Below are 16,252 nucleotides of genomic sequence, written 5' to 3'. Positions count from 1 at the left end.
ATCAGTCAAACTGGCTGCTAGATCAGCAGCACTAGTGAACGCTGCCAGAAGGGCCGTTTGGCTTAAGACCTGGTCAGGAGACACAGCTTCAAAACTAAAGTTGTGTGGATTACCCTTTTCAGGGGACCATTTGTTTGGGCCCGGCCTGCAAGAGGCGTTAGAGCGCACGCAGGATAGGAAGAAAGCTTTCCCAGAAAGGAAAAAGAGACCTGAAGGGAAACGCCTTTTTCGAAGCCCCAGGCAGCAAAACCTGCAGGAAAGGGAGGTTCGCCCCAAAAAGCATTGGACGGGTCACAAGGGAAGAGGCAGAGGAGGTATCTTATTCAATCCTCCTCAACCCTCCCCTAAAACCCAGTGACTCCTGCGTCCCGGTGGGAGGAAGACTGGGGAAGTTCCTCCCACAGTGGGAAGCTTCAACCGAAAGTCCGTTCATTCGAGATCTTGTAAGGAACGGCTACAGGTTGGAGTTTGGTTCAGTTCCCCTCCCGAACTTTCAAGTAACAAGGTTACCAAGGGACCAAGAGAAAGCAGAGGCTTTGGCTCTTCTTCTGGGGGATCTGGTGGACCAAGAAGTAATGGTGCAGGTACCTCAGGAGGAGCGAGGCTTGGGGGTTTACTCCCACGTATTCGTGGTAAAGAAACCTTCGGGGAAGTTCAGGTTAATACTGAATCTCCGTCCCCTGAACAGATTTATAAAATACAAGCGGTTCCGGATGGAGTCAATCTTCTCGGTAACCAAATTCCTGTTTCAGGGCTGTCACATGGCCACAGTGGATCTCAGGGATGCATATTTGCATATCCCGATTCATCCGGAATCTCAGAGATTTCTCAGGTTGGCGGTGAGGTTGAACACGGGGGTGTTACACCTCCAGTTTCGAGCTCTCCCCTTCGGGCTTTCAGCCTCACCAAGAGTCTTTACAAAAGTTCTGGCAGAGGCACTGGCCCCATTAAGGCTCAAGGCTATAACAGTGATCCCATATCTGGACGATCTACTGTTCATAGCCCAGTCGGCCCAACAGCTGCAGAGGGACATACAGGAGGCCTTGGTTTTCCTGCGCTCACTGGGGTGGCTGATAAACCAGGAAAAATCCCAGCTGACCCCCTCACAGGAGGTCCTGTATTTAGGATACAGGATTTCTTCAGTGGAAATGAGAGTATTTCTTCCGGAGGAGAAGATCGGCAAGCTAGAGCAGGCGGTAGCCCAGCTTCAATCTGGTCGGGAAGCCCAGATCAGGGAGGTGATGAGAGTCCTAGGGTTGATGACATCATGCTTTCCAGCGGTGGCCTGGGCAAGACATCATCAGCGTCCTTTACAAAGACTCATGCTCCGTTATTGGGATGGCAGGCAGGAGAGCCTGGATCAGGTTATGCCCCTATCCTCGGCAGTCAGGAGGTCTCTTTGGTGGTGGCGGGCCCAGGTCAACCTAGACAGGGGTCTTCCCTGGTCCCCACAAGCTACGGTGGTGGTCACGACCGATGCCAGTGCGCTGGGTTGGGGTGCCCACCTAGAGGGAACCTTAGCCCAGGGTTCCTGGTCGAACCTAGAGACAGGTCGTTCCTCAAACCAGAAGGAACTTCTGGCAGTCTGGAAAGCTATAGAAACATTCCAGTCCCGGTTACATGGCAGGGATCTGCAAGTTCGCTCAGACAATGTGACAGCAGTAGCCTACCTGAACAAGCAAGGGGGAACCAGAAGCCCTGCACTGCAGGTAATTGCGGACAAAATCTTCTGCTGGGCAGAGAAGAATTTGTCCTCAATATCAGCCATTCACCTAAAGGGAACCCAGAATTTCCTGGCCGACTTTCTCAGTCGCCAGAAGATAGGTCAGGACGAGTGGGCCCTCAACAAGGAAGTGTTCGAGGAGATCGTGTCATGCTGGGGAAGGCCAGAAATAGACCTATTTGCAACAGAAGGCAACAGGAAGGTGACACAATTTTTTTCGGTTCACCCACAGGATCGGGCCAGGGGGATAGACGCCCTTGCCAATCCATGGATGTTTGGCCTGTGTTACGCCTTTCCTCCCGTAAGGATGGTGGCGGAGGTTCTGCAGAAGTTCCGTTCGGAAACTACGGACCTCATTTTAGTAGCTCCTTTTTGGCCAAGGAGACCCTGGTTTGCCAGCATAAAGAGATTGGCCGTACATCCTCCGCTGTTTCTACCAGTCAGGGAGGACTTACTTTCCCAGGGGCCGATCCTGTGCCCTCAGATAGAGAGGCTCAAGCTTGCGGCCTGGTATCTGAGGAACAAATCTTAAGGTCACAGGGTTTCTCAGAGAGAGTGATTAAGACCTTGTTAGAATGCCGTAAACCTGTTACTAGGGCAATTTACGCCAAGGTAGGAAAGAGGTTTAATTCCTGGTTGCGAGAACAGGGGATTGCAAGTCCCGGGGTCCCGGCAGTCCTAGATTTTCTACAGGCAGGGGTAGAACTGGGCCTATCTATCAGCACTCTAAAGGTACAGGTGGCGGCCTTAAGTGTTTTCCTTCAGTCCTCCCTTCAGCAGAATCCATTTGTCAGGAACTTCTTCAAGGCTCTATCTAGATCCAGGCCTGTGAGAATGAAGTCCTGTCCTACTTGGGATTTGGCCTTGGTTCTTAGAGCTCTGACCCAAGATCCATTTGAACCATTAGAGGGGGCTTCACTTAAGTGGATTGTACTAAAGACTGTATTTTTGATAGCGATCACGTCAGCTAGAAGGGTCAGTGATCTACAAGCGCTCTCGGTCAGAGAGCCATTTCTGTTAATCTTAGAGGACAGGGTAGTACTTAAGACTGATCCTAGTTTTCTTCCTAAAGTGGTGTCCACTTTTCATAGGACACAGGATATTATTTTGCCAACTTTTTTCTCAACCTCAGACAAGGATGAGGCGAGATCTTTAAGTTTGTTAGACGTCAGGAGAAGTCTATTGATTTTTTTAGAAGCCACTAAGGTCTTCAGGAAGTCAGACTCACTTTTTGTTAATTTTTCGGGCGCCCGCAAGGGCTGCAAGGCGTCCAAAGCGTCTATCGCCAGGTGGATACGAATGGCGATAGTTAAAGCCTATGAGTTAGAGGGGAAGCAGGCACCCTTAGTTAAGGCACACTCTACAAGGGCGGTTTCCGCATCATGGGCAGAGAGGGCTGGAGCCTCTCCGGAGGAGATCTGCAAAGCAGCAACGTGGTCCAGCTACTCAACGTTCGCAAGACATTACCGTCTGGATTTATGGTCTGATAAAGAGCAGACTTTTGGACGTAAGGTCCTCCAGGCAGTGGTCCCGCCCTGACAAGGTGAGCTCCTTGCTTATCATCTCAAAGGCTGTCCTGGAAGACGATATGAGAAAACCGGAGTTAGACTTACCGGTAACTCTTTTTCTAGGAGTCTTCCAGGACAGCCTGGCTTCCCACCCAAAGTTGTTTAAATTGGACTAAGTGGTGAGGATGTGTATTAACATGATTGTTAGTGTGTTATGTCTTTCAGAGCCTCCCGGCGGTTCTTGGAGTAAAACTGAGGAGGGCCTGGAGGACCACACCTTTTATTTAATTGGCTTGACGTGTTTCCTGTCCCGGAGGGAGGAGCCCTATATCTCAAAGGCTGTCCTGGAAGACTCCTAGAAAAAGAGTTACCGGTAAGTCTAACTCCGGTTTTCTTCCCCCGAAATCCAGGCATTTGCAACCAGTTCGCCTGCAGACAGCGTAGTGTCTCTGGGCGCTTGTGGGCGGTCCTAACGCGTGGGAGCAAGGGCGGTAAAATGCGCTCTGAAGCTGGTGACCCCTCCTCTGTTTCAGATGACGCTGCCCAGGACCGATCGGACAGTGAGGATGAGTCCACGTCCGGGTGCACGCTCAACAAAAACGCTTGTTGGAGCACTTATCACAGCTGGCTTGATACCCTGAAAATTCAGGTCACAGCAGATTCCTCTGCAGAGGTAGCGGTCCCTTTTGGGTCCCGTAAGCCAGCCCGTACATCCTAGGTGTTTCCGTATCTGACTTATTTCGATAAGTTAATTTACGGGAATGGTGGGCGACTGCAACAGACCTTTTTAGGTCCCAAAATGCATGGCTGTGCGTTCCCCCCTGAGGAGAGCCTTCCTAAATAATGGTCAGCTCCTCCGGTCGTGGACCCCCCAGTATCCAGGCTAAACAAAATTAACCACGAACCCAGTAGAAGAGGTTCATGTGTTTTTAGGACCCCATGGGCAGGAACCGAGGCAGTGGCCCGTTCCTTATTTACGGTTGCGGGGTCAGCAATATGACCAGTAATGACCACAGCACTTGTGTCGCAGACACTTACTGAATGGGCAAAACTTTGCTCCACAAAATGGAGAAGCAGCAGGCTACTCCCATCTGCGTGGAACTAGCAGACCAATTGTTGCATGGTCGTAAGTACGTTGGAACGTGGCTCTGGATACGTTTCCCCTATTATCTAGGGTTTCAGTGTCAGCAGTGGTGCTGAGGCGCCTGATTTGGCTCAACGACTGGCAGGCATTAAAAAAAAGCCTTGATGGATTTACCATTCCTTGGTGAGCGGCTCTTTCGAGTCTCGTTGAATGACATATTAAGAATGTCACAGGTGGGAAGAGTACATTGCGCTCACAGGCCAGGAAGACTAAGGAGCCACGCTGCAGGTAAAGGCCCTCATTTTCCACTCAAAAGAGGCTTTTGCGTCTGTTTGGGACTTCTGCAAAATGATCCCAGTCCAACAGGACGACCCTTGGGGATGAAAGCGTCACTGGATCCGCAAGCCTAACATGCCTGCGAGAAAGGTGTTACCGCATGAAGGTTTGCCCCTGCCCGTCATACGGGTGGGGAGGTTGCCTTCGGGAGTTTGCAGCCTGGTGGGCCTCTCGGCTCTCTGGCCAATGGGTCTGCAAACTGATTTCCTTGGCTACAAGATAGTGTTCCTCTCTTGGCCAAATAACGGATCTTTCCTTCCAGCATACCCTTACTGCCGGCTCGCTGGGAGGCCCCATGGAGGAAGTATGGGACCTGCTAAACCTCAGGGTGATGGCGTCTGTTCCGGTGTCGGAAAGTTTTTAGGGGTTCTACTCCAATCTATTTGTAGTCCCCAAAGAAGGAAGGGGTACGGGAAACCTAATGCTAAACCGCAGGTGGTCATTGCTGCATTTTTCTGCATGCGAGTTCTAGGCCTCTTGGAGACCTCCTTCGAGGCAGTACCGAATGCCTATTTTCCACCAGTGTCTTGCAAAAGGAGATATTGACACAATGGGACATATCTCTGTTATCCCTGGATCGGCAGATTCAAGTGAGCCATTCAGACTCCCTGCTCTGCTGAGGTCCCCGGAACTTCGGTCTGGGAAGTCGTTCCTACCTCTGCATTGGGCTGTGATCACAACCAACACCAGCCTGACCGGCTGGGGTGGAGTACTGGGAGTACAGTTGACCCAGGGTCTCTGGTCGGGTGAGGAACCCAAGTTGTCGATCAATATACTTGAACTCTGGGCGATCAGACTTGCCTCTCCACATAGCCGTTGAGACTACGAGGGCGTTCGATCAGGATCCAGTCAGACAATGCCACGGCGGTGGCATATATGTTAACCATCAAGGAGGAACAAGTGGCTCGGCTGCAGCATGGGAGATCACCTACATCCTTCAGTGGACAGAGTGACAAGTACCGGCCTTGTCGGCCATTACATCCCAGGAGGAAGAAACTGGCAGGCGGACTACCGAAGTCGCCAGATGCTGGGCCCAGGAGAATGGGCATTGCATCCAGACATGTTCAGGCTATTGTGCCTGTGGTGGGGCACACCAGATGTGGATCTCCTGGCTGCCGTCTCAATCAGAAGAGGGGCCAAGGTTCATATCCAGGATAATAGATCTGTGGACTGACATGTCAATCGTGCTGGTGGCTCCATGAGATCAGTACCGGCTGATCTACGACTTTACTTCGCAAAAGCTACTACCATGTCTGCCCTGCAGAGTGGAGGCCGAGGGGTTTCCAGTAATACTAATAGCCCGGATTGGCCTTGGCGTCCCTGACGCGCTGACCTAGTACATCTGGTTGCGAAGGCTCCCTGGCAACAGCTGTTGCAAGAGATCACGGAAATCATCTCGGAAGATATACCGTCGTGCCTGGAAGACATACATCTCTGTGTGAGGAGAATAGGTGCATGGATGTCATCCTTTCAGTTCCCAGGATCCTGCTGTTTCTACAGCAAGTAGACTAGAAGTTGGTTTCAAGCACCATTAGGGGACAAATCGGCCTTGGCTGTCCCTTGGGTCCGACTTGTAGTCCCTCCGGTGCATCCGTTACCCCGTGGAATCTGAACCTTGTTGACTTTCTCAGAAAAGGGTTCTTTCTAGGGTTCATTCATTACAGCGGCCAGGAGGGTTTCGGAACTGGCGGCCTTGTCTTCCAAGTCGCCCTATATGGTTAACCACAAGCATAAGGTGGTGGTGTGTTCGCAACCTTCCTTTCTGCCAAAGGTGGTTTCGGCGTTCCGCATCAATGACATTGTGTTACCATTTCTGTGTCCTAAAACCGACACACATCCTAAGAGGTGGCCCTTTATTCCCTGGATGTAATCAGGGCTATAAGGATGTATTTGTCTGCCACGGCTCCTCTTCGGGAGTTAGATCTCTGTTCTTTACAGTAGCTGGTCCGTAAAAGCGGTATGGTGGTCTAGTCGATCACCATTTCCGCGTGGGTCAGACAGATGTGGTACAGGCCTACGCCTTGAAGGGGCAGGTTCCCCCCTTTCCTGCTATGGCCCATTCCACCAGGACAAATGGGGCTTCTCGGGCTTCTGACATCGTTTCAGTCGCTCGGGTGTGTAAGGCGGCGATTGTCGTCCGTTCACACTTTTACCAAATTCTACTGTGTATGTAAGCGAATTGTCTGCCTGCTTGGCCACAGGTTTTTTCCACAGTGGATGTAAGTGCATCGTCTGATGCCTGCTTGGCTGCAAGTTTGTGGGTGGCCGTGTGATGTTGCAATTCTGCACTACTTTTTCTATTTTAAAGAAAAAAGTTACTTTTGAGTATAATGCATTGTTACCGCACGTTCTGATGCGGTTAGATAAGGTGGTGACTCCCTTGTTCAGGAGCACTTCTAAAATGTGGGTGAAGTCTTCTTTTTTTTTTTTTTTTTTTTTTTTTTTTATATGCTGCTTCCCACCCCTCGTTATACTGCTAGGGGACGTCCCAATGGTCAAGAATAAAGGAGCTGTGTCAGTCGTGAACTACAGAGAAGGATTTTACGGTGAGTACAAAAATCCTATTTTTAAGGGGATAACTGGTCCCCTGGAAAGTTAACTGTCAACCCCTCGCCCTGAGGGGTTACAGTTTGCATAGGTATCACTATATACAAGTTCATTCATTGTTGGCTTGGCATTTACAAACGCTGTAAACTGTGTCCCCTCAACCCACCCACCTCCTGCTGCTGATATGACATATTGTGGTCAGTAAAAAAATGGTATGAAGCATGGTAAAGGGTTGCTTTTGGGGGCTGCTTAATTTTTACATTAGTTCCTCTGGATGCTTTGGTAAATTATCGATCTTATCTCTGTGACATCAATACTGAAATCTTTGCACTTAAGTATTTTAAATATCTAACATCTCCCACCTAAATCTGACATTGTGGGGGCTTGTTGTCTCTCCTGTGTTTGCACCTGTTATATTACAGAATTTATATAGGATGGATCTAGACTCTCTACCTAAAAGGGTACTTTGTATAGGATCCTCACTACTGCTGTTCTGAAAGAAGCGAACAAAAGATTCTGCTGTGTCCAGTGATCACAATTGATTACATTTACATTTTTAATTAAGTACTCCATGCAGCTTAATTCTGAGACTGAAAAGGGAATGGAAATGTTTTGACGTGGTCAACATGTAACATAATGCTGCCGTTTCCCTATTGTAGTTTTATTACCACCTCTTGAATTCATGATGCATAGCTGCTTGGCTGTCTAATATTTTTTAATCCCGTCAAACTTGTTCTTTGTAATCTTTTTCTAATTACATTTGTGATCTGCCCAGTGATGTTTTCTATTGACTGCAAGCTTGTCTATTCATTTCAGGAAAAAAGTTGCTTGTAAAGCTTGGTACTCTGTCAATATTAACATTTTTATTCATCCACAGTGACTCCGTTCTAATGACTGCACGTTATGATTGCACTGCCCGATTGACAATGTATACGTTTTAGTTATTAAAAAAAAAAACTGACTTCAAATCATATATTTTATTTTTAGGTTAGAACAGCCAGATGCTAAGAGGTTGCAGACTGAGGATACCGCAGTGGTGTCTGCTGCTCCAGTGGCGGCTGCAGCAACAGCAACAGGGACAGTGCCATCAGCATATAACTATAACAATTGGTACCAGGTATGAGCCTTAGAGTATTTTATTTGGCACCAGGGCAGTATGAAATGTTTAAACTGAGAAAATGTATAATTATAAGGGAATATATATATTTTTTTCAGTTTTGAAATTGATGGCAACGTGTTTCAAAGTTGGGACAGGGCAACAAAAAGCTGCATCCTCCCAACTAAAGAGGAAAGGGACCTTCCAGCTTTTCAGCTGGTATCTCTTATGGTATGGGGTGCATTAGTGTGTATAAATAGGCAGTTTACACATCTGAAAAAGCACCATCAATGCTGACAGGTCTAGCCAGGTTTTAGAGCAGCATATGATCCCACACACAGGATTGACTTTTTCAGGGAAGGCCTTGTATATTTCAGCAGGACAATAGTAGATTGCATGGCCTCATAGTAGAAGAGTCCGGATGCTTAACTGGCCTGCCTGCAGTCCAGACCTTTCATCAACTGAAAATATTTGCCAATTCACAAAACAGAAAATGCAACTAAGAAGAACCAGGACTGTTGAGCAGGCAAGAATGGGATTATATTCCCAAACTCCAGCAACTGGTTTCAGTTCCCAGATGTTGACAGAAAAGGAGATGCTACACTGTGCTTAACATGGCCCTGTCACAACTTTTTTGAAATGTTTTGCGGTCATCAGTTTCAAAACTCCCTCATGTTATCTTAACTCCATCAGGCATATATGCAGCCTCACTACACTGTTTGTTTGTTTTTTACATTGGGCTGCATATGTTTTATTTATTTTTTGGGTGCTGGGAGACTTGGGGTATCACCGAGGGTCCCGTACTAACAATCGGGACCTGACTCTGCCGATTCCATGTCACTTGATCGTCATGGTAGCCTATGATTGGCTACCACAGTGATCAGACGCTGTGAAGCCTGCCCCGTGTTTATTTTTAATTTTTATTTTTTTCCCTGTGAATGGAACAGAAGCATACAATGTATCTTTCTCGTTCTTTGCAGAAAAAAAAAAGTGTAAAAAAAAATAAATACCTAGATTAAAGTTTGATCTAGGTCAGGGTTAGGGTCCTTTCACACGGGGCGGATCAGTTCTGATCCGCCCCGTGGATATCCGTTTGCTCAGCGGTGATCACTCCGCCGATCCCCGCTGAGCAGGGAAATTACAGCTCCATCTCTGCACACTGCGCAGGGACAGACCTGTCACAGCGCCGCTCTCCCCTATGGGAGATCGGATGACGACGGACCGCAGTGCCCGTCGTCACCCGATCCGATCCGCAGACGGATGGAAAAATAGCTTTTTCCTCCGTTACACTTTTTCGGAGCGGGTCGGATGTCGGCGGACATGTCACCGCTGACATCCGACGCTCCATAGAGCTCTATGGAGCAGCCGTTCAGGTCCGCCTGAAAAACTGACAGGCGGGCCTGAACGGCACGTCGGTGTGAAAGAGGCCTTAGTGTTTGGGTCAAGTAAAGGTCAAGACAGGTGTGTTTTTTTTTTTTTTTTTTTTTTATTTTTTTTTATTTTTTTTTTTTTTTGGTTTAAATTGGCATCATTGTCGGTGTGTGTTTTAAGACAAAAAAAACAAAATGTGCACTATTGCTTCTGGGCTTTACTACGGGTACAAACTACTAACATACACATATGTGTATATACACTGCGATCATCAGAAGTAGGAGACTTTATTTTTGGTTGTCCAAGAAATGTACAGGCGGTCCCCAGGTTACAAATATCTGACTTACAGAGGTAAACAGGAAGTGGGAAGAAATCTACCCCTAGGAAGGGAAATTCAGTCCTGTAAGAGCTATGGGGGGAAAGGTGTCTCCACCGAAGCTTTATCATCAATCTTTGCTTCCACAACAACCCAGAATTTTCAAAATCTAATTGTCACAGGGATAGGAGGTGAGGTAAAATCTTCTGAACAAATATTTCCCTGGTACAGGACTATACCGTTTCTCTACATTGGGGCGCCCTCCAGCCCCCCCCCACCTCTGGCTAATATTTCCTATTGCACCATGATGGTTACATTGGTCCAACCAGGAATCTATATTGGTTTTTAGTATGTGCTGCACCAGGGCGGGAAAGATGTTACATGTACATGCCTAAATTGCCTGCCTTAATATTTAGTATTTCCCTGCCTGATATCGCAATGCTAGTCTTCTTTCTTCTTCTAGTGGGGTGAGTTATGTCAGCCATCAATGTTGCCTAGTAGTCCTACGTGGCATGTTCAGTCTGCTGGCCATTGGGGTTTACATCCCACCACCCTTGTGCCCTGAAATTGACGTATAACCCCTCCCCTGATGTCTGAAACGAGTGCCGATGGATAGGGCCCTACCTTCTCCAGGCTCCCGCCCAATCCGATGGCAGTCACGTTTTTCTGAGCAGAGTGCCATGGTCCTGCATAAAGTCCATTACAGATTCTGGAGGTCGCTTCCTTTTTTTCGAAAGGCATGATTGGCAGTCTGTTACCCTGGCAAATCTCTACGTACCCAATGACCACCAAGATGTCTTCTTGAGTAAGGCTTTAGCTCAAAGGATTTTGCGGAAGGGCATTTGATTGTGGGGGGGGGGGGACCTGAACATCCCCTTAATCCCATCTGAGGATACTTCCTTAGGTGTGTGTCCTCTATCTCCTCTGGCTCCTGTAAACATATTGCCCATTCTTTACAGAGAGTCAACTAATTGACGTGTAGTGCCTTTTACATCCCTCAGAAAGATTTCACTTTGTTCCCTGCCCCACAAGGTATAAGCGCACATTGACTCATTTTTGATAACTCACGCTCAATTACACAGTATGCGCTTCCACCATAGGTCTTGCCATTACCTGGTTTTCCTGTCCTATGCTCTCACTGACTTCATGACATCCAGGTCCAAAAGCTGGAGGCAAAATGAAAGCCTTCTGCAAGACCATGAGGTGCTTGCAGATGTCACTAAGGAACTTTTACTCTACTTCAAGACCGACACACCAGACTGTGATCCCAGTATTGTTTAAGAGGCACCCAAAGTGGTCATTCACGGTGTGCTTATCAAGCATGGGGCGAGGCTGAAGCGACGATGCACCAAACAGTTTTTGTTGTAGGATTTGAAGGCCCTGGAAGCCTGACATAAACATGCACCCTCTCCCTCCCTGGAAAAAGACCTCCTCACCTGGCGCACACAAATTAGACCTCTTGCAATTCAAAGCCAAAGCAGCGCTACAGATCTGTTGGAAAGTTTTGTACGAATCTGGAAATTTGGCAAGATGCTATAGCTAGATCCCTGAGAGAACAAACTGGTCACCTATGTCCCATAATCTGACACCGCCACGCGGACCAAAGGTCACAATGCCTGGAGATATTTCAAGGGAGTTTCAGAAATTTTATAACGCTATACAACCTGACAAATAGGTCTCCACTACAGGAACACATACCTCCTACTTGACCTCCTTCCATATGCCCCAACTATCGAATGCGGATAGGGAAGCGTTGGAAGACTCCATCACTACAGAGGAACTCCAGGGAGCCATAGGGGCCACTAAACCGGGGAAGGTGCCAGGCCCAGGTGGCCTTACTATCCAATATTATAAGGTCTTACTACCTTCTCTTGCCCCATTCATGACCATATTGTTTAACGCAATAGGCTCTACCGCAGCATTTTCCATCGACGGCTATCGGCCGATTTTTGCTGCCAAGTCTAGACCTCAAACTCTTTATGACAATTTTGGCGAATGGGATTCAACATCTTCCGAAACTTGTCCATTTAGATCAAGTAAGCTTTGTTCCAACCCGAAGCTAGAGACGATACCACCAAGGTCCTAAATTTATTACATGTAGCCAACAAATCCCACACCCAATGTATGTTCCTTAATACCGACACGGAAAAGGCCTTTGACAGGGTAAATTGGAGCTTAATGCTTTCAGTTTTAAAGTATGCTGACTTCGGCACCAATATGCTTCAGTGGATTTCCACAATTTACTCTTGCCCCAAGTTTGAGCCAATGGGGTTCTGTCGGAACCCTTTAAAATCAGAAATGGAACACAAGGATGCCCATTGATGCCCCTCCTCTTTACCCTGTCATTGGAACCTTTTTTATGTTCTGTATGTCTAAACCTGGCTGTAACTGGCATAAAGGTCGGAGATACTCAACACAATATCTCAGCCTACGCTGACGACATGTTCTCCCTCACGGCTCCTCTGATCTCACTCCCAAACCTGATGAAAGAATTGGAGATATGGAGCCCTCTCCAATCTCCAAATTGATTCCCATTGCCTCAGACTTGGAGAAATGAATCTCCCGCTGCAGACTCACAACTCCAAAGCAATTTTAAATTAAAATGTAACAGCACAGCATATCCAGAATATTCAAACTAAATTTTCCCCCACTACTGAAAAGTCAAAGCTCTTCTGGACAAATGTAACAGCGGACTCCACTTGTGGTTTGACCACTGCAACATTCTTAAAATGAGTATGCTTCTTAAGTTCCTTTTTTATCTTCTACAAACTCTACCAATCCATATCCCATCCAACTATTTCAAACAGATTCAAGAAGCATTTTTTGTATTCACATGGGCCCGTAAACAACCACGATTGAAACGCAGACAGTTCACACTACCAAAACAATGTGGGGGTCTGGCAGTACCAGATATAGGCAAATACTACCAGGCTATTCACCTAAGCAGACTCCTGGACTGCAATAGACATGGCAACCTCAAATTTTGGGTTTGGATTGAACAAGCTCAAAGTGTGATACTCCTTGGTAAAGCACCTTGGTGCTATGTCTCTACCAAGAGAAGTGGAAAAACTACTCTCTGATTGGCCAAACATGCAGAACTCTGTTCAACCTTATACACACCTTTCCCTCTCTCATCCCCGACCTTGCCTTTATTCCCAATATAGGAGGAACCCATTTTTCACCCTGGGATTTCGGGATCCAACTTTTCAGAACTTGATGGGGACAGGACGTTCACAAACCTCTCACTACTTGATTGGGGGGAGCTGGCCATCGGTCTCGGCTCTTGCCAGTCCTGCTGGTGCCTTCTATTTGGGATTTTGGAGGGCTCTTCAACTCACTAATTTTCTTAGATCCCTCTCGAGCAGCTTTAGTAGACCCCTCACAACTTTTGAGGCGTACCGCTTGGATTTGGTAGCGTTGCCCCACACGCTCTCTGCCAAATACAACCTACTGATCACACCTTCGAGAAAAAAAAAACATTCCCTAGGTTGCATTTGTGAATGGGAGCAAGCTCTTGGTGCATCGTTCAGTAGTCAAAAAAGACAACATAGTCTCCTGTACCTTTGTGAAGAATGGAGGATAACTTTAAAAGTTTAACTAGCTGGTATAGAACGCCAATGAGATTGCATACAATTTTTCCTGCAACTTCTGATTATTGCTGGGGATGCCAGAAAGAACGGGGCACCAGTCTCCATATTTTTTTTGGACCTGTCCCAAATTAGAACACTATTGGAAGGAAGGCAAACGCATTGCCCAAAAATTCCCGACACGCCAGATACCGGATGACACAGCCCTTTTCCTCCTCCATGCCTCTAATGCCCCTGGGGGAATCTACAAAAAAATCAATCATTCACCATCTCCTTGACGCTGCCAAGGCATGCATTCCTCTTGAATGGAAATCCCCACAAACTGCCCCTTAAGGATGTGGCTTACAAAAGTAGGGTAAATTAAGAATAACCTGGAAGAAGACCTCATTCTTTCGGCACGCCACTAACAGGAACGCTACTCCAAGACTTGGTCACTTTGGAATATGTTCGTCTTCTCTGAAGGTAGAGCCCTCCTTTACACTGACCCTGCCAACTAAACCTATCTTACTTGGACCTGGACCCCACTTTGTATTCTTGATATACCAAACGTGCTCCCCGTCTGCCATCTATGCAGTCTCTACGACCACACATTTCGTATCGCTCCATTCCCTCCTTGACCCTCCTTTTCCCATCTCATCCCCCATTCTTCTCCCTCCCTTAGTACTCTTCTTCCTACTCTTAGGCTCCTTTTTGTTTTGCATTTTTCTCTTAAGCTACGCTGCTCCTTTTTTAAGGACCAGTGTCTTTGTGGCTCCATGCTACTCCTTTTCTATATAGAATCAAAAATTGATTTGGGCTGGTTCTGAGGTCGCCTCTGACCAGAAGATATTGGAGTTTTGGTTATGACTTGCCTTAATTATACCCGACTCCGAGGTCCTATCCTTCCCACCTTTAACCTGGCATATACAAGACACCTCGGGTAGCCAATGCACACAATGTCACCCTGGGTTTAGAGTTTAATTTTATGTAATATGCATATGTTATGTATGGTATACCAAAACTGTTCATATGGTGTATGTCCTTGAACCATGCCCTTTGACTAAATAAAAAATTTGAAAAAAGAAAAAACAATCTGAACAAAGGCACAGACAGAAAAATAAATATTTCAGGGGTGTTAACCCTTCCCTATGCTATCCAAAAAATGTAAATTCTTTTTTGGCTGGAGCTACACTTAAAAAAAAAAAAAAAAAAAAAAAAAAAAAAAAATGTACCTGTTCCAACTTGCATATAAATTTAACTTAAGAACAAACCTACAGATCCTGTCTTGTTTGTAACATGGGGGACTTGCCTGTATAGCAAAATAAAAAAAACATGTTTGTTTTTTTGTTTTGTTTTTTTACTATTTTGGGACAGTTTTCCTTATTAAAAGAAAAATCATGTGATATCCCCAACTATTTACTATCAAATGAAAGGCTCATTCGGGAGAGGTTGGGGGGTGTGGACTTATGATTAGTGATGGTAGTAGTGGCTCCTTCACATTGCTGATAATGTTTTTGTATTTTCTATTTCTGCAGTACAACTACCAGAACGCTGGAGCCTGGAACTATGGACAGTATTACCATCCTCCTTCCACCTGATGCCTTACCATTTCATCTACGAATCCCTTTTCACAACAGAAGTTGATCTAAGTTATAAAGTGTGCTAATTTTGTCTTTCACTTTGGGGGAAGGTTTATGGTACCTGAGAGTATCCAGGTTCTGAGCACTGTTCGTGATCTGTTTCTGAAATTTACAGAAAAAAGAAATTTCTCCCTTTTAATAACCTTCTCTGTTCATTTTCCACTTGCTGGAAAATATTCAGTACATATGATTTTTGTTTTCCCTCAGTCTTTATATTTTATGTAAATTGGACAGAGACAACTTTGTGCTGGAAAAAAGTCTTTCTGTTAGAAGCCTTTCTACAAAGAAGTATTAAGGAAGGGACATCCCTGCACAATTGAAATATACGGCTAACATTGGGGACATTTTCCAGTTAAATGTTTGCAGATTATTTTTTGTTTTTGTTTTGTTTTTTTAGAAGCATCTGGATTTTTAGAAGCTTTTCTGTATTGCTATTCATCTGTATGTATCTTCTTTTTACCACAGTTGGTCATGTTTTGTTGCCAATAAACAGTTGGATAATACATCAACCTTTTGCTTCTGTAAGCTATATTAAAGGTTATTGCAAGCTGGAAACAATGACTATGAATTGACTATTAAAAGCCAAAGTATCAAAACCATCCTTTACTACAATATTCACCTTTAAAGCATAACTTCACTTTTGTTGAAAAAAAACATTCCCCTCTGGGTGATCAATGTACATTGTAAGGGTTATAACAAACTTTATTGCAGATTCCTACCTTTTTTGTTCTGAAGAAATCCCTGTTTCTATGTCCGTGTGTTTCGTTCTCAATTAGCTGCTGCTGTGCCTGAACCTCTTTAGACATGTTCCTATTGGAAGTATCTCACCAAAAATACAATTTTTGTTGCAGGGGGTGCCTGAAATCTGACTTGTATCTTAGTGCAGACTTCTGGGAAAATTGGCCAATCGCACAAGGAGAAAGTTTTTTTCTGAGGGAGATTCTGTGTACAGAACACCTCCAGGTAGCCATATTGGATTTTTAGAAAATTACAGAGCTGCAGATTGAGTGTCGGTTCACACTGCAGTGATGCGGGAACCCTGCAAATCCAATGTGGGTTCCCACA

At 46.0% G+C, this 16,252-nt stretch overlaps 1 protein-coding gene across 5 annotated transcripts in view; it reads left to right on the top strand.

Moving 5' to 3' along the window:
* PRPF39 (pre-mRNA processing factor 39) overlaps window positions 1-15,696 on the top strand; it is a 67,782-nt gene extending 52,086 nt beyond the window's left edge. For all 5 annotated transcript variants that reach the window (XM_077463561.1, XM_077463562.1, XM_077463563.1 and 2 more), the window contains 2 exons: window positions 8,186-8,315; window positions 15,083-15,696. In XM_077463561.1, coding sequence (XP_077319687.1) covers window positions 8,186-8,315; window positions 15,083-15,145 — 193 coding nt within the window. In that variant the 3' untranslated portion in view covers window positions 15,146-15,696. The remainder of the gene's footprint in view (window positions 1-8,185; window positions 8,316-15,082) is intronic.
* Window positions 15,697-16,252: the final 556 nt, after the last annotated feature.

This window comes from Lithobates pipiens, unplaced genomic scaffold, assembly GCF_037356315.1.
Source record: "Lithobates pipiens isolate NorthernLeopardFrog02 unplaced genomic scaffold, aLitPip1_a1.2 Scaffold_30, whole genome shotgun sequence".
Classification (NCBI taxonomy): Eukaryota; Metazoa; Chordata; class Amphibia; order Anura; family Ranidae; genus Lithobates; species Lithobates pipiens.
This window is presented reverse-complemented; position numbering and strand designations above follow the sequence as displayed.